We start from the raw sequence: 24,687 nt of genomic DNA, 5'->3' as shown, positions 1-24,687 counted from the left end.
TGTTTCCTCTTTATATTAAAGGTTTGGTAGATAAAGTTAACGTTGTTCATTAGTTTGCAGATGGCCTCAAAATTGCTGGTAAAGTTGTGTAATGTAAATTTACAAGGAGACTAAGACGAACGTGGAAAGTGCTCCAAGGAATGGGTTAACTGTGTAAAGTTAAACCAGGGCAGGATGTGCGTAGTAAATTGTAGCGCCCTGAAAAGTGTTGCAGAACAAGAGAAGATGGGGGACCAAAAGTTCAGATGCACGATTCCCTGGAAATGTTCATACACGTAGGTAGAGCAGAGCGTAAATTTCTTTCAGATGGAATGGGTACAGTAACATTTCCTCCAGGCGACTGGACAGTGAGTGTGTCACGGCAATGGTCAGTCTGTGATCTAGGCGACAGCACACTGTATGTCAAAGTGCACGGAGAGTATGTGGTCCAGAGGATCCGACTCTGTGTAATCAGGTGGCTGATCTGTGTGTGACCCTGGAGACAGGACAGTGTGCTTATCTAGGTAATGTTGAATTTGTGACCGAGGGGACCCGACAGTTTGTAACACAAGGCAGTGATCAGTCTGTGATCCAGGGGAGTAGACAGTGTGTGTTTCGAGTTAATGGTCAGTCTGTGAGCCAGGGGATTGGACACTTTGACACAGACACTGTGTCCAGGGGATCGGGCAGTGTAGAATCCGATGGCGAATCTGTGTGTGTGACACAGGTGACTTGACAGTTTGTGACCCAGGGAGATTTTTTTGTGTGGAAAATAAACCCATAATATTTCGCCGAATCACCTGACACCGTTCTATTAAGATCCTCTGGACATCAGTGTGTTTAACTAATGCGTAGCTAGTGATCAGTATTACTGTGTCTATCCTATTCTTTTTCATTCACCAGCACAGTCCCACTCCACATCAGGTCAGCCAGAGTCTGGGCTCCATTGTTTGATGGCTTTGGGCTCTGGGTCTGTTCTCGCTGGAATTTATAAAAATGGGGGTTGGGGGGATCTCATTGAACCCTTTCGGATGTGAGAGGCCCAGAGCAAATAGATGTGGAAAGGATTTTTCCCATGGTGGGGAAGTTTAGGATCCGAGGGCACATCCTCAGGATGGAGGATCATCCATTTAAAACAGAGATGCGCAGAAATTTCCAAAGCCAGTGGGTGGTGAATTTGTGGAATTTATTACCACAGGAAGCTGTGGAGGCCAGATCGTTGGCTCTTTACTTAAGGCAGAGATTGATAAGTTCTTGATGGAACACAGCATCAAAGTTACAGGTGGAAGGCGGGGAACTGGGGTTGAGGATCAGATAAAAAGGATCAGCCATGGTTGAATGGCGGAGCAGAATCGATGGGCCGAGGGCCCTAATTATGTTCCTATGTCTCATGTTCTTAATGTAGCCACCCATTGCGTACCCTTGCTCTGCTCGTCTCTATGTCTAACCTGCAATTCATCATGTATTTCAGGTGAGAAGTTCAATAGGTTACGGAAATCATTCGAGAAACTTTTATCAGGCAACTCATCGAGGGCAGGTGATCGGGACACGGGAAGAAAGGTACCAAAGCAGGGTCAGATTGAGAGCAATGTGCCAACGGAATGCGGTCCGGCCGCAGAGGAGGAGGATGAGCAAAGTCAGCCCAGAGACAGTGAGGTCAGAAATACCGATCAGGTCCCTGGAACCGGCACAAGTGAGGCGACTGCCTGTCAGCCCAGAGACAGTGACGTCAGAGACACCGATCAGGACCCTGGAACCAGCACAAGTGAGGCGACTGTCTATCAGCTCGGAAGCTCATTAAACACGGAACTGTCAAGTCCCCAACAAGGAGCGGGTGAGTGAAATAAGAAGATGGTGTGTTCGCAGAATGCGGGAGGGAGGACGTAGTTCCTTGTTGGAAGGTTAGTCAGAGAGGGGAAATTTGAGGGTGTGCTACAAGAGTCTTTGTAGGGCACCCTTTACCGCACTACTGCCAGCTCTGAGGATTTCCAGGATTTGTATTGGAGGAAATGTAGCTGTGCAGATAAGAGAGCATCTCTGGGATATGAATTAAGGGACATGTTTTCGCCAGGATGGAGAGAGCATCTCTGGAAAGCGATTCTCATTCACAGCTCCAGCATTTATTATTGAAATAGGTGGGTGTGTGGGGTGGGATGGGTTGCTGTCTGGCAAGGCGGTCCTTCTGTTTAAGTAATTCCCAACTATGAATCCTAAAGGCAATTCACCACATTTCCCAAGCATGTTAATTTCCTGTATGCGCCTCCCATGTGAGACGTTGTCAAACAGATGACTAATATCCAAGTAGAAAATATCCATCTGTAACTTCATCCATCACCTTTGTCACCTCCTGGAAGAACTCCATCAAGTTAACAAGACTCTACTTCACCCACCCAAAGCCTTGGTGTTGAAGTTTAACTCACCTCAAACATTGTCTCTTTCATATTCCCATGGGGCCGAAGATATAAAAGGCTGAATATCTATACCACCAGCATCAAAGACAGCTTTAATGGTGCTTTTATAAGACTATAGATCGACATCTACTATGTTATTATAGGCTCTCAATAATAATGAATCAATTTTAGGTATAAAATTGTAACATCATGGTATCTCGTAACTAAGACAAGCTCGATATACTTACAGAAGAGCAGAAGGCATACTGTTTGGTTATGAAGGGATTTAAGGAACAAGTGATAATCGATAAACAAATTCAAAACCAAGTCCGGAGGGGAAGCGGCAATCTGACTATCAGAAAACATTTGATTCTGTCCCTCACTCGTGGTTAATTGAATTTTATGATATATATAACTAATAAATGAGAAATATCTACAACATCTGATAAAGCATTAGCATGCAATAATCACCTTATTAACAATCAAGAAGGAACAAGTAAATGGAAGCATTTTCCAGAGCAAAACCCTGAGCCTAGGGTTTTGTCTAGCTTTAAACCCGCTCTCTAATTTACTGAATCGGACAAAATCAGGGTATCATACAGGAGCAAAAAACAAATGAATATTACCTTGACACATCTGCTGTACAGAACGATTTGAAATTAGTCTCTCTTGCATCAGTAAAAGCTAAAATAATTAATTAAATGATGGAACTAACTTTCAAAGCCTTTCAAAACTGGAAAAGTACAGAACATTAAAAATTACGAAAGGTGTAATAGAGCTTGTAGTGTATGACAGAGCATCAGGATTCAAGAGAACAGATATATATTAAACATAAGTATATTAAGGATGTCAACAAAGAAAATAGATCATCGTGTGATAAAGAGAAATGTTTCAACAGAATTTACTTCAAGGCTTAAGAAAATCTTCCAAACTGAGCTGAATAGTAACAATATAACAACGGCCATAAACACGTTCACTCTGCCTATATTAACGTATTCCTTTGGCGGAATATCTTGGTCTGAAACCGTTCTAGAAAACCTAAAAAAAACTGAAATAACACTCGACTGCACTTAGATTAACACTACCTACGACAGTATGCTGAGGAAGATTCATGAACATTAAAAGCATTCAGATAAACGTGCTCAGAGTCAGAATCTGAGAATTGCTGTGAAAGTGTGATCTACTAAATATGGACTAGAAGGGTGTGTGTGTGTGTGTGTGTGTGTGTGTGTGTGTGTGTGTGTGTGTGTGTGTGTGTGTGTGTGTGTGTGTGTGTGTGTGTGTGTGTGTGTGTGTGTGTGTGTGTGTGTGTGTGTGTGTGTGTGTGTGTGTGTGTGTAGATAAAATTTCTCAGATTCAGAAACAGGTTTAGTATCATCGATATATGTCGTGAGAGTAATTGGCATTAATTTATGTATGATTTTATGCTCTCTCTGTACACACACACACACTTTAGTCTATTTCTCTGTGAAGTCAAGTGTTCCCTTCATGACTCTTTCCATTTCTTCCTTAGCTGTTAACCCAGCGTCTCTTCGAGCTCTCATCAGTAATTCCTTTCTTTCAATCCCTGATGTCTTTCAACTTCTATATTCCATTCTTGACAGAGACCGACTCCTTCTTCGAGTGACTCACTGACCAACACTTCTCTTTCATCATAAAAGTGATCTCGGATGGTTTTCAAATCCAGGGCAGCAGCCTGGAATTACATGCTTGTATCCCGCAGCCTCTTTTGAATGCGGTCAATGTGAATGAGTACTTTGTCCCAAATCCTGGCAAAATCAGAAAGTCATAATTCAACATGTGGTTGTACAGCTGTGTTGCGTCACTTCTGTTTCATTGGTCTCGTTTTCATTGTCTATCATGTCCTGGAGAACTTGAAGTATCTCCTTGTTGACGGGTTTCACTGCTTCTGTTCTTGCACTCCATGGTTTCGGATTCCGACTTAACAAGCACAGGAACGGCGTTTTTGAGTTTTTACCAGCACTGTGGTGAACGAGAGGAAAACACGCAGAGAGCTTCGATGTTTCCAAAAAGCGTGACCATCATTGTATCCTGCTTGGCTGCATGTACATCCACCAAGTTGATTGAATGATTGTCACAATTCATAAACACTGCCAGGTTGTTTTTCTCACTTATTCTTTGATGAACACCACTTCTGTGTCCAGCCATCACAGCGGCGTTGTCACCGCACTGTGACCAACAATCTCGTAGCTCCATTTCGTCCTTCTCTAGCTGTTTCAAGATGTCTTCAACCAAGCTCTAGGCATCTTTCTGGCTCATCTGGATAAAACCAAGGAAGGACTCTCTAACATGGACTGTTTCCCTCTCAAAATCAACTTCCACATACCTCACTACTTCTGACATCTGCTCACGTTGTGCCTGATCAGGAGACGAGTCGAACATGAGACATTAGTACTTGGCTTTACAAATGCTTCTCAGTAAATTCTGACGAACAGTGGGTGCCATCTTGTGGATGAATTCGTTCTGGATATCCGGTGAAAGATAAGACTTAAATCCTGGATGACTTTCCACATGAGTGAGGTGTTCTTTTACAACAGGGTCAAAGATGGCAAGTGGGTTCAGCAAGCCAAGGAACGCTCCCACAATTGAATCGTCGTCCAGCTGAAGTGACTTCCTGTGTCCTCGCAAAGCCAGGTTCTGAGTTGTAATTAATTATAGCAGTGAAGAATTCTCGTCGTTATCACGCCACTTGGGCATTTCCTTCTCAATCTGTGGCTGAAATACCGCGTCCATAACTCCTCTGTTTCCAGCTAAATTTCGTTCCATTTCTTTCCACTGTGTGAAGCATTCCCAGTGATGCTTGGCATTTTACTGAACACTAATCATTTCATGTGCTTTCAACTGCTTGAATCCACATTCCTGCTCCAATGAGGATTGATGGCCTGACCGGGAATAGGGTAGACCAGCCATGAGCGAGTCACTTCCTCACCATGACCATTTCCCAATTTCCTCTTGAACCAAGTTTTGTTCATTGAGCGGTTGTTTGTTGGGAGGAAAGGCCCCTCACTGTTCTGGGCATATTTCGGACCCAGCTTTATTATTTCAGTTCTCAACGTGTCAGACAAAATAGCTTTTCCAGTATGCTTGTCGAGCTTCAGAAGTTCAATGTCATGCTGTTCAATCATTTCTGATATGACAGTTCGATGCTCTTTGACACTATCCAGTTCACTAGTTTCAGAGTCGTCAGGTTCAATCTCGTCAGGTAATATCTCATCAATAAACTTAACATCACCACCACGACCATTGTCTTCCCGTCCTGTCATGTCCACGTTCTCTGTGGCAGCCTCACACTTAATCTCGTCATACTACGATTTATCTGACTTGACTTCCTCCTCGGCTTGTGACGCATTTGTACTTGATCCACCTTCGGATTCTAACAAATGTCGCAAGTGAAGGCGTCTCCAGGGAACGTGTCGAACTATTTGTTCCAGGCTTTTGAAAGAAGGGCACGAAGAACTTGCTAGACTTCTTGGCTTCCTGCGCCTCCAGATTTCGTGTCTTCTGTCCTTCAGCTTCACTTCCCTCCTTTGTGAAGATTTTCATGATCTTCTTACACAACGCTCCGTAATAAGACCACCCTAGTGCTTCTCACCCATGATATTCGAAGACAGATCATACATCTGAAGAAAATTCCTGTTTTCTACTCTCCAAGGATGGCTTGTCTGACTTTAATGGAAGCTGCTCAGTGGCGCCCCCCTTCAAGTTGCGCGCAGGGCACGTGCCATACCTGCCATAACTTAGAAACGCCACTGGGGATATGCAGTGACGTGGAAATAATCCTGTACAAATACCTGACTTGTGCTTTTCAATAACCCTTATACAGAGTTGCTTGTAGTGTTCTTTTGTTTTCAGGGTGTAGGTTTTCCCTGGCAACTGACTCTTCCACAGTTGGACCTTTTGAAACATGTGTATTTTACTACAATCAATTGAAACACCTTGACTGCTCACAGGTGTCCAAAAACAGATCTCCATTTAACTAATCATATGACTTCTAAAACCAATTGGCAGCATCAGTGGTGAATTGGTGTCATATTTAAAGAGGATAAATATTTATTCAATCAATTATTTTGAGTTTTATATTTGGAATTATTTTAGGTCACTTTAAATAGATGTTTTCACTTTGACTTAAGTACTTTAATTGTCGGAAAAGACACATTTAATCAAATGTGATTGAACGTTGTGAAACAATAAAACATGAAAAGAGAGAATTTCGGAATTTACAGCACAGTACAGGTCCTTCGGCTCACAATGTTGAGTTGACCACGTAACCTACTCTAGAAAATGTCCGGTAATACCTACAACATAACCCTCTATTTTTCTAAGCTCCATATACCTATCTAATAGGCTCTGAAAGGACCCTATTGTGTTCGCCTCCACCATCTTGCTGGCAGTGCTTTCCATGCCCCAACCAGTATCTGCAATGACATCCCCCTGTACCTTATTCCGAACACCTTAAAAATATAGCCCCTGGTGTTGTCTATTTCAGCCCTTAGAAAAAGCCTCTGTTTACACACAACATCAATGACTTTCATCATCTTATACACCTTACCAGGTCACCCCTCATCGTCCTACGCTCCAAGGAGGAAAGGTCAATTTCATTCACCGTATTCTCTTAAGGCATGCTCTCCAATCCAGACAACATCCTTGTAAATCTCCTCTGCATTCTCTGTACAGTATCAACATCCTTGCGTTAGTGATCTGAGCACAGTCCTCCAAGTGGGGTCTAACCAAGGTCTTATATAGCATTAACAATCGTGTGGATAGTCAGAAGCTTTTTTCCCCAGGGCTGAAATGGCTAACACAAGAGGGCACAGTTTTAAGGTGCTTGGATGTAGGTACAGAGGAGATGTCAGAGGTAAGTTTTTTTTTTACGCAGAGTGGTGAGTGCGTGGAATAGGGGAATAGGATGCCAACGACGGTGGTGGAGGCGGATAGGATAGAGTCTTTTAAGAGTCTCCTGGATAGGAACATGGAGGTTAGAAACATAGACGGCTATGTGTTACACTAGGTAATTTCTAAAGTATATATATTTACGGCACAACATTCTAGGCCGAAGGGCCCGAAGGGTTTTTGTGTTTCTGTGTTTCTATGTCTCACAGGTCTTGAACTCAATTCCACTGTTGATGAAGGCTATCACACCATACGCCTTCTTAACAACACTGTCAACTTGCGCAGAAGCTTGGAGTGCCTTATGGACACAAGCTTCAAGATTTCTCTAATCCTCCACACTGTCAAGAGTTTTACCATTAATATTATATTCTATCTTCAAATTTGATACCACTGGTCACCGTCCTCAATGCAAAATTCGTACCATGTACAACCATCGTTTGCCTTCTGTGAGCAAGCCATTTCTGTATCCAGAAAGCAACGTCTCTTGGATCTCATGCATCATTACTATCTGAATGAGCATTGCCTGGGGAACCTTAACAAATATATTACTGAAATCCATATGCACTACATCCACTGCTCTATCATCATCAATGTTTTTCGTTAAATTCTCGAAGAATTCTATTAGGTCCGTGAGGCATGACCTGCACTTGACAAAGCGATGCCAGATTATTGACGTATTCAGATTATTAGTTTCGGAATGCTCAGAAATCTGGCCTGTCAGAATCTTCTTTAACAACTTGCCCATCACGGAAGTAAAATTGACAGCTCTATAATTTACTGGGTTATCTCTGCTCCAGGGGTGGCCAACCTTTTACATTCCATGCGTCATTTTTTTTACGCATGAGTTCAACAATTGTGTCCCCACAATTCCTGTGAAAATATGTTAATACAGAATTCGCGAGTGAAAAAAATCGTATATGAACTCGTGCGTGAAATGTAGTGTTTCAGGACAATATGTCTTTATTGCATTGTTCAGTAAGTCAAAGTGCTTCTCTATAGACTCAAACCAAATATTGACATAGGTGTCAATGCCAGGCGATGTTAAAATGCAAGGAATCAGTGAGAATCAGGTGTGACTGAGAAATCTGTATAGTTCAACGACAAGAATAATAAATGTCCCATTGGTCAGCAGAAATATTTCAACCCACACTGCTGTAACACTTGTCCATTACTCAACATAGCGCCACCAGTAGTAGAAGGAAGAAAGCAGTGGGCGCTGTCCGCTCAATCTGCCTTACCATTCCCTTGATTTGTTCCTTAAAAGGAATTGCCTGAAATATAGCGAGTAGATACACTAGAGAACTCTGGCTCAATGTACAATCCAGGAAGAGAGCGGGAATGGGCTTTGAGTAACTATGGGTAGATCCGGCCGTGTCAAGATTTAAGTGGAGAGGCGCAAGATGTTTGGAAGTGTTTCCCTGAGTTTAAAAAGAAAACGGTATTATCCTTTACACCTCAATTAATGTCTGACCCTCCTGTTAACTTTGTTTGTTATAGAACAGCAAAATATGAACACAATTGTACTCAAAATGGCTGAACGGGCGGCTAGTGGAGCAGTTCCAGTGAAGTCAACAGCAGGAAAGGTCACGGGTATGTTGGTGAATTATATTAATTATTAAATATTTTTCTGACTGTGTGTCTGGGTTTTATTCAATGTCGGTACTTAACAAACTACTTGTGAAGGATCTGAGCAGAGGGAGAGAGAAGATAACTTCTCTGGGAAAACATAGTCACATGCGGAAGGAGTACAATTAATCTTTCCTCTAACAGATTGTGATGCAGATTAAAATAGCGAGTTAATCCAGAAGACAAGACATTCTGCAGATGCTGAAAGTTTTGCGCAACTAAAAGACACACAAAATTTTGGCAGAACTCAGCAGGTCAGGCAACATCCATGGAAAAGAATAAACATTTGACGTTTCGGATCAGGACCACAAAGAATAGAAAGTAATTTGGAAATATCTAGAATTTCTGTCCCCTCATTTCCAGTCCCGATTAAGGGCCTTGAACTAAAACGTTGATTATTTATTCTCTTCTATAGATGCTGTCTGTCTGACCTGCTGTTTACCCCCAGCATTTATGAGATATTCCAGAGATATGTGGAGGAAGGGATTAACCAGGCAGGCAGACAGCAACCCATAGCAAAGCGGTAGTGGTGAGCAGTAGCAGGACAGTGATGCTGATGGGTAACCATATCCGCAGGAATAAGCAGTTCTTTCAAAGCAGTGAGGTACATTCCTTGGGCTAAGAAAGAGCAGCTTCAACAGATGGGACTATAACCCGGTTCCCTCTCTCCCCCCGCCCCAATCCGTGCTACCTCCCCCCTCCACCTGCCAGGCCGCACCCATTCTCCCCCCGCCACGGTCTCACGCCCGTCCCTCTCAAATATATCTCATATTGTGGCTGATGATCTGGTGCACCAACTTTAGGTTCCAGGGAGAAAGTTACTGCCTATTATGCGGTCAATAATTTATTTAATGGTCATCATGTGCCTTCACAGGTCCGACCTCAGTGATCACCGAGCTCCTGGCGAGCTGGAATGATTTCCAGCTGCTGCAGTTGACGGACTTCTACCGGGACAGGCTGGAGCAGGCGATGGAAGGAGGGGTTCACGGAGTGAGTCTGGCGCTAACGGCCGAGAATCAGTTCAGCGGAGTGGAACATCGGGTGAGTGGGAGGGAGAATGAGTTTAAATTTTCGTACATTACAGAACTGATGGGTTTCGGAACACAAACTCATTGGACATTTACTTATATAAAGGAACATTTGGGAAATAAATACTGTACCTGAAATCTCAAAACATGTGAATCTGAACCAATTGTAGAAAGGGATGAGAGGACCCCGTGGACTGATGGGTAGCTGCTCAATGTTCAGAGCGAGTTGAACAAGTATCTCCTTCTGAGCCTGGTGTGGGCTTACAGTATTAAATGGAAATATTCCAGTAAGTTTCAGTTTGGGAGGACCGTATAGCGTGACGGCAGGATGTCAGTCAGAACGGTGGCGTCATCTGTGGGTGCCGCAGAGGCCCCGTTCTGGGTAGAGAATATTGTTTTACAATCTCTAACTGCAAACAGTGTGAACTGGGAAATACTGCTGTGTTGTAATGCGTTGTTTCTTCTTCTTCTTCTTCTTCTTCTCCTCCTCCTCCTCCTCCTCCTCCTTCTTCTTTCGATGTTGACTGAGGACCTGACAGTTGTCCATGCTGCATGTCCCCCCTCTCCACGCCACCAATGTTGTCCAAGGGATGGGGCTAGGCCAATACAGCTTGGCACCGGTGTCGTCGCAGAGCAATGTGTGGTTAAGTGCCTTTCTCAAGTTCACACACACACAGCCTCACCTAAGGCTCGAACTAGCGACCTTCAGATCACTAGAACAACGCCCTAGCCACGCGCCAACACGTTGTAATGTGTAACCGCTGAATAAACCTCCAATGGAAAAGGCAACGGAAATGCATTAGGTGTCAGCCGGTAACCCGCTGTCATGTTGGACACTGGTGGATGGAGGAGATGAATCACATCATCTTTTCTGCAACTTCTCTGCGACTATTGTAAAAACGCTCCTGACTTCTTTCTTCATCTGTGATCGTTATTTTATGATTTTTGTTTTACACCTTCAAATTCGGTGAGGAATTATTTATGGATTTGGAGCCACGTCAGTGAAGCGATCACAGACCAGCCAGGATCTCATTGACTGGTGGACCAGGTTCACGGTGAATGTCCCTCCGTGTGCTCTGCACTCAGAATGTACAGTCCATGTCCAGACAGGATCGGCACCTGTCCGGGTGACTGCTCAGTGTGATCCCGTTACAGAGCACATCATTTACTTCTCATTCTCTGTGTGAATCTGTCAGTCCCCAATATGTTCACTGTAACTCTTCACAGAAAATCTCTGATCTCGCTGATAAGGGAGAGCGGGCGGACAGTTCTAAACTCCTCCTGAGCCTGGTGATGGAGAAAGGCTCCCGCGCCCGGAGGGTGATGTGGGAAACCTTTGTGAAAATGAGGAATGGTGTCCCAAAGTACAACAAAATACTGAAAGAAATTCAGCAACATGGTGAGATAATATCAGAGATTAATTTAATTTTGGATTCAAAACATTTCATAATAACTTTACACATTTGAATTCACCTAATTGTTTGAATCCAAACAGGTTGTGTTCCGGTGCATGGACCCGTACCGAAGATTCCCAGTGAACTGAAGGGTAAGTGAAGAAACCGTTGTTTCCACCAGTGTTTCATGTTGTGTCGGGCCATATCGTTGTTGAACCACGAGGATTTGACCAAGTAAATGGTGGCACCGTGACAGTGCACAGTAAGACGCATGGAAAATGTTTGTTGCAGGGCGAGTCTTCACAGGACATTATGCGGAACAACGTAGAGATTTGGGTTTGCTGAAAGGGATCACACATCTTTGGTGCAGCAAATACAGATCCCTCGATTGGGGTCAGAAAAGAGAGGAGAGTAATCTGGAGTAGTGAAAATAAGAGAAATGTCTTCATTGCTCAAGGTGAAATCATTTCCATGCAGCCGACCAACCTCCGAAACAGCCCAGAACTAAATCACTTTTCAAAATACCCTCATATCCGACAGGTCTTTATTTTTAGAGTTGGGAGTCCATTGACGCGGTCGTCACAGAATAACAATGACAACATCCATTTAATGAAAAAAAAACAGGTAACACCCCAACTAGTCTGCTCAAGCCTAAACAGCATATTAACCCCACTCTCTTCATATCTGCTCTCCCTAGTCCAAACTGCTACAGGTATCCAGTTTCATTCCCAACTCAGTAATCCTGGGAAGTCCATCAGGAGACAGTGTTAGTGAAGATGAGATTGCGGGAAAAAACCTCCGCTCAGTCCGCTGAAGCTGAAATTCATGTCTGCCGGTGTTGTGTGATGGGCACTGTGGAAGTCTGAGAGATGAAAATCAGGACAGAGAAACTGTGTTTTGTGCAAAGGACTGAAAATATCTACAAATAATATTGCAATTCATTAAATTATGACCGTCTGGATGGGAAGCTCACGGCATTCGTAAGCCCATCTTCTCTATGAAAATGGAACGCGGGGCAGTGAATGGGCTGAAGAGATGATGAGATTTCATAATCGCAGACTGAGTTGGATCACGCAACTGCACACTTAAGAGAGGAGAGCGTGAAGGAAAGACAGTTATTGCAGCCGATGTTTTATCTGATTATTCTCTTGAACAGCAACGTAAGGACTCTGAGTTGGAATTCTCGGTAAGGAATCCTGGTAAAGTACCATGGTTCAGCCTCTCTCATTTCCAAGAACAAATTCCAAAGATGTTATTTTTCATATGGGATCAGGAAATTTACAAACTGCTCATGTCTCTGTCACTTCTGTTAATGCTTTTCCAGTCCATATAAAGACAACGAAGACCCCCAGTTTCCCTGAACCATGGATTTGGTAATTCTCCACAATTTTCCTGAAAACTTGTTCTTTATTATTCTGTATATTGTTTGCCAAGGGAACAGCCAAAGCAATGCAGTCTCCACGCCCGTTGCTGAATATGAAACAGATTCTCTCCCCGATTACTGGAGAACATCATTTCCACTACTGTCACATTCTCTAAAGTAGTTATTTCACCAGTCAATGTTTTCCTACGATCCCTATTTCATCTAAATACGTTGAATAGAGAGCCCACACACTCCCAGCAGGGTCCTGAGACACTGTGAGACCATACACTGCAAAAGGGTCCTAACACGCTGTGAGACGCCGACATATTCTCTGGCAGGGTCGTTCACACACTGTGAGACAACACACAACCCTAAAAGGCTCGTAACACGCTGTGAGACCTACACAACCCGGAAAAGATCTGACACCCTGTAAGACCCCACACACTCTGACAGGGACCCGCCACTCTATGAGACCCCACACACTCCTGTCAGGATCCTGATACACTGTGAGACCCCACACACCTCCGACAGGTCCCTGAGACACTGTGAGACCCCACATACCCCTGACAGAGTCCTGGCACTCTGAGACCCCACATACCCCTGGCAAGGTCCTTTACACAGAGTGAGACTCGAAAACCTGTTATTGGGCAAATCCCCATCAGGCAGGTGGGATTGATTAAGTATCAGCTGATCAGAATTTGGCGCCGGCATGTCCTAAGGGGATTAAAGTCAACGACGGCAGCACCTGTGGATCTTGACGGGAGATGTTGTAAATTTAGTTCGAATCCTAGGTAAGGTTTATGATGTGAAATGAGACGCTGAGCTGTGGAGAGAGAACAGGTGTGTCAAACAATCCATCGGGATATAGATCAGTTGCAGATGCAGATGGGGAAATATCAGATGGAGTTTAATCCAAAAAAGTGTGAGTTTCTGCAATTCCTGAGATCAAATATATTGGGAAGTAAAGGGTAAAGGTCACGACGCTTACATCATTCATGTCCAGAGGGACCTTGATGTCCATGTCCATAGTTTCCTGAATGTGTATCTCTATGTTGCAGCTGTATAAAGTTTCGGTTTGGCTGCACTTGGAGTATTGGTACAATTCTGACCCCCATTTCAGGAAAGATATGAAGGCCTCAGTGGGAGCTGAAGAGAGATGCAACTCACATCCTAGGTTAGAGGGCATAAACTTTAAATAGTGGTTAGGCAGATTTTGAATCATTTATTTGAAGTGCAAAGGTTTAAAGGGAGAGCATATATATTGGATTATACAATTGAGAGGTGAAGATAGAGTTTTTCCGGTGTAGATATAAAAGTTGAATTTCCCCATGGGGATGAATAAAGTATCTATCTATCTATCTATCTATCTATCTATCTATCTATCTATCTATCTATCTATCTATCTATCTATCTATCTATCTATCTATCTATCTATCTATCTATCTATCTATCTATCTATCTATCTATATATCATATAATAGAGTTTATTGATTTGTGGTGAGATTGGGGCAAGATGTACAGTTCATTTTCTTTTGCACAGCGTGGCGGATGCCTGCATTATGCTGCCAGGCGTGGAAATGTAGACAGATGTTAGAGATTTAGATAGGCACATTAACATTCAGGGAATGGCGGGGGGAGGAGTACGGAACACCGGAGGTAGGTAGGATATTTAATGTGGCATCATTCTGAAACCAACGTTGTGGGCCGAAGGGCCTATTCCTTTGCATATGTTCTATGTACGTCCTGTGACAGCTGAAATCCTGCATCACCTGCTACCGAAATGCCTCAGTCTCTGCTCTCTTCTTCACCACCCGATAGGAAATCAGCACGGTTTTCAAACTTGTATTTAAAGTCATAGACCAGTAGCATCTCCCCTTTCTACCCTTTCCACAGACGCCGTCTGATCTATACTCATATCTACTCTCCCGTCCATCTACAGCTGTGCTGCAGAGAACAGGCCAACACGCTGCATAACTGTGGCGGACTGGAAGTCTGTACAATGGGCAGTGAAAACTACCCAACGCATCACCGGCATCCCCAGCCTACCTTCCATCAGGGACGTGTATACAGAAAGGCTCCGGAAGAGGGCCAGCAGCATCAGGAAGGACCTCCCCCAATCCTGTCTATGGGCTGTTTGCCCCTCTCCCATGAGGGAGGAAGCTACGTAGCATCCACAGCATGACCACCAGACACAAAATCAGTTACTTTCCTCAACCAGCAAGACTGGTCAACACCTCCAATGACAAAGCCACCCCTCCACAACTGACAACCCCCACCCCACCACCAGCACGATTTCTGTCAGAACCACATGTCAGAGTGACTCCTGTATCTTATGTATTCATATTTATCTGCGTTTTCTTTGTTCCACATCAGATACGAAATAACTTCTCCTTTACACCTGTTTATCTTGAATCTTGAGTCTGTCGAGTATTTGCAACCCATACTCCTTCAGGGACACGAGACCGTAGATCTGCCGTCTCGAACCATTGTCTGGAGGAACTCAGTGAGCTGAGCAGCATCTGTGATGATGGAAGCGTCTGTGTGTTGGGGAGGGGCGGATTGTCTGCGTTTTGTGTCCAAATGCTGACAGTCTGAATCCCCTGAACAAGACATTGACATTTTCTCCCCAACCAAGCACAACAGTGTACATGCTGATCAACAAACAGTGAGAGTGGAAGGGAGAGCTGCGATCTCCCGCCCTGTACCTTTGACAGAATGTCCACTACCCTTTTCTCTACCACCATAGCCAGATCAACACTGGACTTTCAAAGTTCTTTCACAAGAACAATAATACCTGTGGTAGTAGTGGTAGGGTGTGCACTACGGAACAGTCGGGTGTCAGTAAACTACCAAGGAAATACTCACCTTTACAACACAATTAATGTGGAAGGGTGTTTATCTAGACGGCACATCTCTGTCCAGATTGCTGTTTGTTCATCAAATTTACGTTACTGTACGAAAATCCATTGATAAAGCTGTTGGAAAAGATTCTTAGAGATAGGATCAATGGGCATTTTGAGAATCATGGTCTGATCAGGGACAGTCAGTATGGCTTTGTGAAGGGCAGATCGTGTCTAACAAGCCTGATAGAGTTTTTGAGGAAGTGACCAGGCATATAGATGAGGGTAGTGTATTGGATATGATCTACGTGGATTTTAATAAGGCATTTGACAAGGTTCCACACGGTAGGCTTATTCAAAAAGTCAGAAGACATGGGATCCAGGGAGGTTTGGCCAGGTGGATTCAGAATTGGCTTGCCTGCAGAAGGCAGAGGGTCGTGGTGGAGGGAGTACATTCAGATTGGAGGATTGTGACTAGAGGTGTCCCACAGGGATCTGTTCTGGCACCTCTACTTTTCGTGATTTTTATTAACGACCTGGATGTGGGGGTACAAGGGTGGGTTGGCAAGTTTGCAGACAACACAAAGGTTGGTGGTGTTATAGATAGTGTAGAGGATTGTCTAGGATTGCAGAGAGACATTGATAAGATGCAGAAGTGGGCTGAGAAGTGGCAGATGGAGTTCAACCCGGAGAAATGTGAGGTGGTACACTTTGGAAGGACAAACTCCAGGGCAGAGTACAAAGTAAATGGCAGGATAATTGGTAGTGTGGAGGAGCAGAGGGATCTGGGGGTACATGTCCACAGATCCGTTAAAGTTGCCTCACAGGTAGATAGCGTAGTTAAGAAAGCTTATGGGGTGTTAGCTTTCATAAGTCGAGGGATAGAGTTTAAGAGACGCGATGTAATGATGCACCTCTATAAAAATCTGGTTAGGCCACACTTGGAGTACTGTGTCCAGTTCAAGTCGCCTCACTATAGGACGGATGTGAAAGCATTGGAAAGGGTACTGAGGAGATTGCCCAGGATGATGCCTGGTTTAGAGAGTATGGGTTATGATCAGAGATTAAGGGAGCTAGGGATTTGCTCTTTGGAGAGAAGGAGGATGAGAGGAGACATGATAGAGGTGTACACGATATTAAGAGGAATAGATAGAGTGGATAGCCGGCGCCTCTTCCCAGGGCACCACTGCTTATTACAAGAGGACATGGCTTTAAGGTAAGGGGAGGGAATTTCAAGGGGGATATTACAGGAAGGTTTTTTACTTCCTCTAATGAGATTCCTCTAATGGAGAGTGGTTGATGCGTGGAATGCACTGCCTGAGTCAGTGTTGGAGGCAGATACACTAGTGACGTTTAAGAGACTACTAGATAGGTATATGGAGGAATTTAAGGTGGGGTGTTATATGGGAGGCAGTGTTTGAGGGTCAGTACAACAATGTGGGCCAAAGGGTTTGTACAATTCTGTACTATTCTATGCTCTATGTTCTCTGTTCTGATGGAATTAATGCAATAGCTTTGAGCTAACTCTTGTGTGCTTAAATACTGAGTTCTGAGTTGAGGCATCTAACAGCTTGTCCACTGTCTGTTCCCCTGGAAGATGTTCAGCAGAAACACAAGGAGACTCTGCGGGCACAAACTGAAACACTAAGAGTGAACACGATCCTGATGAGGGAGAAGGTGAAGGTTTTCCAGCTGGTTGATCGATATGCTGAGCTCACGGTTATTTCCACTGTTCGAGATCTGAGACTCGTGGAACATGAGCTGCTGGCAAGAGGCAGAGACCACGAGGTGAAGAGAGTGGAACATCTCTGCAGAGAGCTGGAAAAAATCCGGACTGATCAGTTGTTCCAGAGCAGTTTTTCTGGGAGTAAATCCAGAACCGGAAGTTCAGCAGCAGTGGCCGGAGTCCCGGGGATCGGAAAAACTACAATGGTACAAAAGATTGTTTATGACTGGGCCATAGGGAAAATATACCAACAATTTCGGTTTGTCTTCAGTTTCAAATTTCGGGAATTAAACTCCATTAACTGTAGGATAAACCTCAGGGAACTGATTCTGGATCAATATCCTTACTTTGGGAATTTCCTGAGAGAAGTCTGGAAGAACCCAGAGGGATTGCTGTTTATATTCGATGGTTTGGATGAATTCAAACACAAAATCGATTTCGCTGACAGTCGGAGAGATACAGAACCCAAGCACCAGTGCCCAGATCCAGAGTGGTGGTGTGAAGTGTCTGACATTGTGTACAGTTTAATCCAGGGCAAGCTGCTCCCAGGGTGTTCAGTGCTGGTGACCACCCGCCCCACTGCGTTACATTTAATGGAAAAGGCAGAGATTAGTATCTGGGGTGAGATCATGGGATTTGATGGTGAGGAGCGGAAGGAATATTTTATCAGGTATTTCGAAGATCGGATGGTGGCAGCAGCTGTTTTCAAACACGTGGAGGAGAACGATATTCTTTACACCATGTGCTACAACCCCTCCTACTGCTGGATCCTCGCTCTTGCACTGGGCCCCTTCTTCATACAAAGAGTCAGGAACACCCAGCGTGTTCCCAAGACCATCACTCAACTGTACTCCTACTATATTTACAACATCCTGAAAAACCACGGCCGTGAGATTGAGAACCCCCGTGATGTGTTACTCAGGGTTGGTCAGATGGCCTTCAGGGGAGTGTTCGATAAGAAGATAATATTTACAGATGGACATTTGATCAACTACAATCTGAAGCCTTCCCAGTTCCTGTCCGGGTTCCTGATGGAGCTTTTGGAGAGAGAAGATTCTGCCCGGTGTGTGGTGTACACATTCCCACACCTCACCATCCAAGAGTTTGCAGCTGCACTTGCACAATTTTTGAATCCACATCCCGGGGATATCTTCAGATTCCTCACCGAAGCCCACAACACGACAGATGGACGATTTGAGATATTTCTCCGTTTTGTTGCTGGTCTCTCCTCCCCAGTAGCAGCTCGAGGCCTGGTGGAGTTTCTGGGTCCATTTCATCATGAAACCATCTGCCGGGTGATTGACTGGGTGAAGGAGGAGGTTAGACGCCAGATTGAAAACGCAGAGAGTCAAGATAGTAAAGGGAGCCTCCTGAACACATTGCACTATCTGTTTGAGTCTCAGAATCGTGGACTGGCTCAGGACATATTGGGATCTGTGGAAACACTTTCATTCAGTGGGTTGACACTGACCCCGGTGGACTGCGCGGTCCTGTCTCATGTCATCGGACTCTGTGATACAATAAAGCACCTCGACCTGTTTCGTTGCCGCATTCAGTGTGAAGGAATCCAGCGGCTGGAACCCGGGCTGTACAAGTGCCGGGATTTGAGGTAACTTGTTTTACCAGCGAAAATGTTTCATTGTGTTGTTTCAATGTAATGGAATTTGGGTAAAGCTGTATTAAATCAGATTGTGAAGAATTGCAACAATTGCCCAGGGGATTGGTCAGTATTCTGCAGGGACGGGAGGGTTCTGTGATTCCTCGTGAAGGGATAATGGAAACTTCATCCAATCAGTGAACAACGGCCACTGGTTTGATGGTAGTAAATCACAGGAATGGCCGTGTTTCTCGCTGCCTGTGACACATCCTTCGACAATGATCCTTCTCATTGTTGCTGATACCGAGGCCGATACTGACCCAAGCAGGTGTGTCGGAGTTTCACACTCTCTTCCTGGTGTGGTTACTACAGAGGATTAGAGGTAGAGAAAAAAATACCTCGGGTGTGTCATTACCCCCGCCTTGTGTAACTATCATTCTCATGCCAACTGTGTGACTTTGATTGCTACCCAGCCCACAAATTATCATTTCATTTGCAGGTTATGAGCTCCAATTCAGGACCACCGCTCGCATAAGTTCTACTTTCGCACCCCTCCCTCCTCTGTGAACTCTCTTCCCCATTCCCCTTCCTCTTGTCGTGTCTATCTTCCCCATCTCCTTCTCCCTGTCGGATCTCTCCTCCCCCTCTCCTTTACTCCTGTGATATCTCTTTTCTCCATCGCCCTTCCTGCTGTCGGATCAAGCATTCCGATCCGCCTTTCCACCTGTGGGATCGTTCTTCCAGATCCTCCATACCTCATGAGGGATCTCTTCCCCAATGCCTCCTTGCTCCACCTCCATCCCTTTTCCGCAGGTGTGGACTCTTTTACTTCAGGAACATTTTTCTAACCGCTAGGAAATAGGACAGAATATGTAGAGTTTACAGTGTCACACCGACAGACCAAATTACTGACATTCGGTGAATACCCTGGAGCAGGTCAGTGAGGGACATTGACAGTGATGGGAACTCCGATCAGTGACTTATTGAAGGGCTAAATGCTCCCTGAAATATCCGAGTGAGCAAAATTCCCTCAGACCCACGGTTTGAAATCACTTTGTTCATCAATTTGTCTGTTTGTGTTTAGACTTGCGGGGAATAAACTGGGAGATTCAGGAGTGAAAGTGGTGTCTGCGGCTCTGAGGAACCCGGAGTGTAAAATACAGGAACTAGTGTAAGTACCAGACTGTGGGAGATTGTGCTTACAGTCACTGGGTGCCTGACACTGAACATTAATAAAATCAGTAATTGTGTTACGGATAAATACTGGGAATTTCTACCGCCGCCTGTCTCTCTGTGTTCTTCATCCTCACTCTCTCTCATCTCCAGGCTGATCAATGTTGGTCTCTCAGATTCCGGTGTCGAGGATCTCGTCTCGGCTCTCCGTGCAAACCGTTCACTGACGTTGCTGGACCTGGCATTAAACTCGCTCACAGACCGATCAATTCCTGCTCTTCGCCCCCTCATTTTGACACACCCGAGTCTGAATTGGATCGGGTGGGTGCTTGTGTTAATGATTAATGTGATAAAATAAACGCGGATCCGCGGGTTTTGTAGTGATATTTGTCCGTGTCTTGTTCAAACATTAATCTGAATCCCCTGCTACTGACAGTCTGTTTATTTCCTCTGTATTCTTCCATCTGTTTCAGGCTGGTGGAGAATCAGTTCAGTCGGACCGGGGAGAAGGAACTGAGATCTATGCAGGAACCCAGAACCGGACTGACAGTGAAATTGTGATCATCTGAATGTGTGAACATCCACCCACCCCACCACCCCCGTGGGATGAGGACATTTTGGCCGATTTCCCTCCATCTCCTTTAACTCATAGCCTCCCCTTTAACTGCCGCGTTCCAGGTTTAATTCCCAACAGCTGTATCACAAGCACAACCCCACACCAGCAGAGCGCTCTGTGCGTCAGAGGCGGTCCCGCAGTGATGTATTCCGCCCCCTCTTCAATGGTGCTGCTGCCGCCGGATGACCGGGTTCGAGAAGTCCCCCGTGGAATCCCGGGAAATTACAAAGACAGGAAGAGCCCGGGGGAGAGATTCAGTATGTGACACCAATGTTCCGGGGTAGGATTATCCGGGGAGAGAATCGTTTTGCTTACTTTCGGCAGAGGACGGTGCATTCCGCAATCTGGCAGATATAATGATGTTAAACTCACAAATCCTACGGCAGTGACCCTGGATCTGCAGCGATCTCGGACACAGCCCTGAAGTGTAATTTTGTAATCATCGGTTCCCCGATGCAGAGTGTCGGTGAGAAACGGGGCTGATTATTCAACCTGTCACTCGTTGTCGCCTGACAGTTAATTGAGTGTGACTGTGAGAGAGGTTGCAGCCCCTGTTTGTGTATCTGATGTGGATATGTTTCAGCCCCGCGCTGGTCATATACGGGCACCCAGTACAGAAGGGGTCGGGTCACGAGGAGGTGTTCCTGGTGGGTTTACCCCTGGGCCGGGCCAAAATGGTCATTTACGGGTCCATACGGCGGTAAGCGGAGGGCTGTGCCCGTCCGACTCCTTGCCCCCATCCGAGGATGCGTTCGTGCCCGGCTGTCCTTGGTGAGGGAGCATACGGTCGGTATGGGTACACTGGGGGATTTCCGGGAGCGATGGACACCACAGGAAATTGACTGTTTAATAGACGGTAGTAACCATTTTTTAAACTGAGTGTACTCACTGCCTTGTAAAATCTGAGTGGTTGCACCTTATGTATTTGTTGTGCAAATAAACTTCTGAGGTTTGTAAATTAAAAAAAAAAGGTGAGCAGCTTACTAATTCCCGGAGGTCACACGTTGTTTAATTTATATTTGTCATGATCAACTCAATAGACAGTTGTAACGCCTCGTCCACGCAGACAAAACCAAATGAAGAGATTAGAAGTTCCGATAAAATATCTGCGTGAGTCCACAGAGGTCCTGAAGAGGATAGGGATGCGGTGGGACACCGACATTAAACATGTGGTGAAGCACCACCCCTTCACACACTCCCAGGGTCAGATGCAGACTGAAGCTCTCTCCATACCGTCCCATCACACATTACCAGGGTCAGACACAGAGGAACCCCCTCACACCGTCCAATCAAAAATAAAGATCCCTGGTCAGACACAGCGTTAGTACACCTCTGCACCATCCAAAACAACTCACCAGTTATCAGACACAGAGCACCGTCCCATCACAACCCTCCATCGTCAGACACAAAGTGCAGCTCTGTCGGCACCGTCCTGACACACGAAACCAGGATCAGACACAATGCGAGTCTCCCTCCGCACTGTTTCATCACAGACTACCACAGTCTGATTCAGAGAGAAGCTCCCTTCGACAAAGCAAGTCCTTCAGAGTACAAATTGCTGACTTCTACAATAAAAGTGGTTTATACTGTATCAACCAGCTGATATTGGTGGAGCAGAAACAGGATGTTATCACCATCGGCACATGACAATCGATCTACATGATAGCCCTGATTAAGGAGACCTGAGGATGGAACAAGTGTTCCAAGAAGATGGGAACAAGCCCTAGCAAGGGGGGCGATTTTCAGTCCTCTCATCCTGAGAATCAGGGAAGTTTTGTCAAAAAAAACCCAAAGGAAAAGTAAGATAAGACCGTGCTTGTCTCTCTTATCGTGAATCGAAAATGGGTGAGAAAAGACGGGCAGATTGAGTCCAAAGACAATTGTGATCCTAGACTGGATGGGTTAAAAGACCAGATACAAAATATGGACATAAAATATTTTAATATTTGAACTGGAAATAAGAGCAGATATTACCCTTGTGTGTTACGGGTTTAATTAAACATGAAGAGAATAATGTATGTTACTACGATGGCATCAGCCATGACAGGGGCCATGGTCAGTCTTGTTCCAGAGCCAGTAGAGCGGACAAATGTGTCAACAGTGATGTCGTTGCTTGGAAAAACTCAGTGAACAGAAACAAATCATCTGAACGGACACAGGGAATACGATCTAACAACGGAGAAACTGAGAACATAAACTTGTATTATACTGGGGAGATGGCTTAATATGCATGGACAAAAGGTACAGTTCCTATGCCATAAAACTCTACAGGTGACATTATTCAGTATAACAGATAGAATATATGAGTGAGTATCTAGGTCCAGTTATTAAGCAGCCTTGAGGTACTGATGGCCATCATAAGATTACAATTCAGTGTGATCGTAGTCACGTATATATTGAGTGGGGCGGTGATCTGGGGTGGTCAGCCAAATAGTTTCTCAAAGGTTGCTTCGATCATTATAAACTGTCCACAGGGAAATTTAGTAAACGGTGAGAGTAGAATGGGGAAGGCATTAAGAGACAATCAGATGAGGCTTTGGCAGGAGCCAAGCCTTTTCCACGTATTCAATACTGTTAGAAAAATCTCTACTCTATATCCACAAGCGACGGAAACTACACTAGAGCCTAAATGCAGGGAGACCCAGAGTAATACTAACGGGGTAGGATTAGAAACATAGAAACATATACAACATACAGCACATTACAGCTCATTCGGCCTTCAAAGTTGTGGCGAACACGTCCCTACCTTAGGAATTTCTAGGCTTACCTATAACCCTCTATTTAACTAAGTTCCATATAGCTATTTAAAAAGCTTCTTAAAAGACCCTATCGTATACGCCTCCAACACCGTTGCCGGCAGCCCATTGCACGCACTCACCACTCTCTGGATAAAAAAGTTACCCCTGAGATCTCCTCTGTACCTACTTCCCTGCACCTTAAAAGTATGTCCTCTTGTAGCAACCATTTCAGCCCTGGGGAAAAAAAACCTCTGACTATCCAGACGATCAATGCCTCTGATCATCTTGTACACCTCTATGGCCACCTTCTCATCCTCCTTCGCTCCAAGGACAAAAGGCCGAGTTTACTCAACCTATTCTCATAAGGCATGCTCCCCAATCCAGGCAATTCTTGCTTTCAAGAAGGAGCTAGATACGTATCTTATGGATAGGGGAATCAAGGGATATGGGGACAAGGCAGGAACCGGGTATTGATAGTAGATGATCAGCCATGATCTCAAAATGGCGGTGCAGGCTCGAAGGGCCGAATGGTCTACTTCTGCACCTATTGTCTATTGTCTATCCTTGTAAATCTCCTCTGCACCGTTTCTATGACTGCCACATCCTTCCTGTACAGAGGAGACCAGAACTGAGCACAGTACTCCAATTGGGGTCTGACCAGGGTCCTATATCGCTGCACCATTACGTCTCGTCTCCTAAATTCAATTCGACGATTGATGTAGGCCAATACAACATACGCCTTCTTAACCTCAGAGTCAACCAGCTGCTTTGAGTGTCCTATCGACTCGGACGCCAAGATCCCTCTTTTCCTCCACACTGCCAAAAGTCTTACCATTAATACTATATTCTGCCATGATATTTGACCTACCAAAATGAAGCACCTCACACTTAGTTGGATTGAACTCCATCTGCCACTTCTCAGCCCAGGTTTGCATCCTACCAATGTCCCGCTGTAACCTCTGACAACCCTCCACACTATCCAGAACACCCCAACCTTTGTGTCATCAGCAAACTTACTAACACATCCCTCCACTTCCTAACCCAGAATATGATACGTCTACAACCACTCTTTGCCTTCTGTGAGCAAGCCAGTTCTAGGTCCACAAGGCAATGTCCCCTTAGATCCCATGTCTCCTCACTTTCTCAGTAAGTCTTGCATGAGACACCTTATCAAATGTCTTGCTGAAATCCATATACACTGCATCTACTGCTCTTCCTTCATGAATGAGTTTGGTCACATCCTCAAAAATTCAATCAGGTTCGTAAGGCACGACCTGTCTTTGACAAAGCCATGCTGACTCCTAAT

General features: G+C 44.8%; 1 protein-coding gene across 1 annotated transcript; it reads left to right on the top strand.

The window, feature by feature from the left end:
- The first annotated feature begins 1,668 nt into the window (after positions 1–1,668).
- LOC140721829 (uncharacterized) lies at positions 1,669–21,544 on the top strand. Its single transcript, XM_073036637.1, has 12 exons — positions 1,669–1,813; positions 8,778–8,870; positions 9,781–9,947; positions 11,162–11,333; positions 11,430–11,480; positions 12,485–12,488; positions 17,565–18,260; positions 18,414–18,471; positions 18,784–18,866; positions 19,939–20,025; positions 20,181–20,348; positions 20,501–21,544. The coding sequence occupies exons 2-12, from the start codon at positions 8,789–8,791 to the stop codon at positions 20,586–20,588; spliced, it is 1,656 nt and encodes a 551-aa protein (XP_072892738.1). The 5' UTR covers positions 1,669–1,813; positions 8,778–8,788; the 3' UTR covers positions 20,589–21,544.
- The last annotated feature ends 3,143 nt before the right edge of the window (positions 21,545–24,687 follow it).

The sequence above is a fragment of the Hemitrygon akajei genome, unplaced genomic scaffold, assembly GCF_048418815.1.
Source record: "Hemitrygon akajei unplaced genomic scaffold, sHemAka1.3 Scf000062, whole genome shotgun sequence".
NCBI classification, from domain to species: Eukaryota; Metazoa; Chordata; class Chondrichthyes; order Myliobatiformes; family Dasyatidae; genus Hemitrygon; species Hemitrygon akajei.
This window is presented reverse-complemented; position numbering and strand designations above follow the sequence as displayed.

Excerpts from the sequence above, each read along its gene's own strand:
- LOC140721829 (XM_073036637.1), top strand. The coding sequence starts at position 8,789 with ATGAACACAATTGTACTCAAAATGGCTGAACGGGCGGCTAGTGGAGCA. Across the intron at positions 11,334-11,429 it reads GAAAGAAATTCAGCAACATG|GTTGTGTTCCGGTGCATGGA; the intron begins GTGAGATAATAT and ends GAATCCAAACAG. Across the intron at positions 20,349-20,500 it reads CCGAGTCTGAATTGGATCGG|GCTGGTGGAGAATCAGTTCA; the intron begins GTGGGTGCTTGT and ends CATCTGTTTCAG.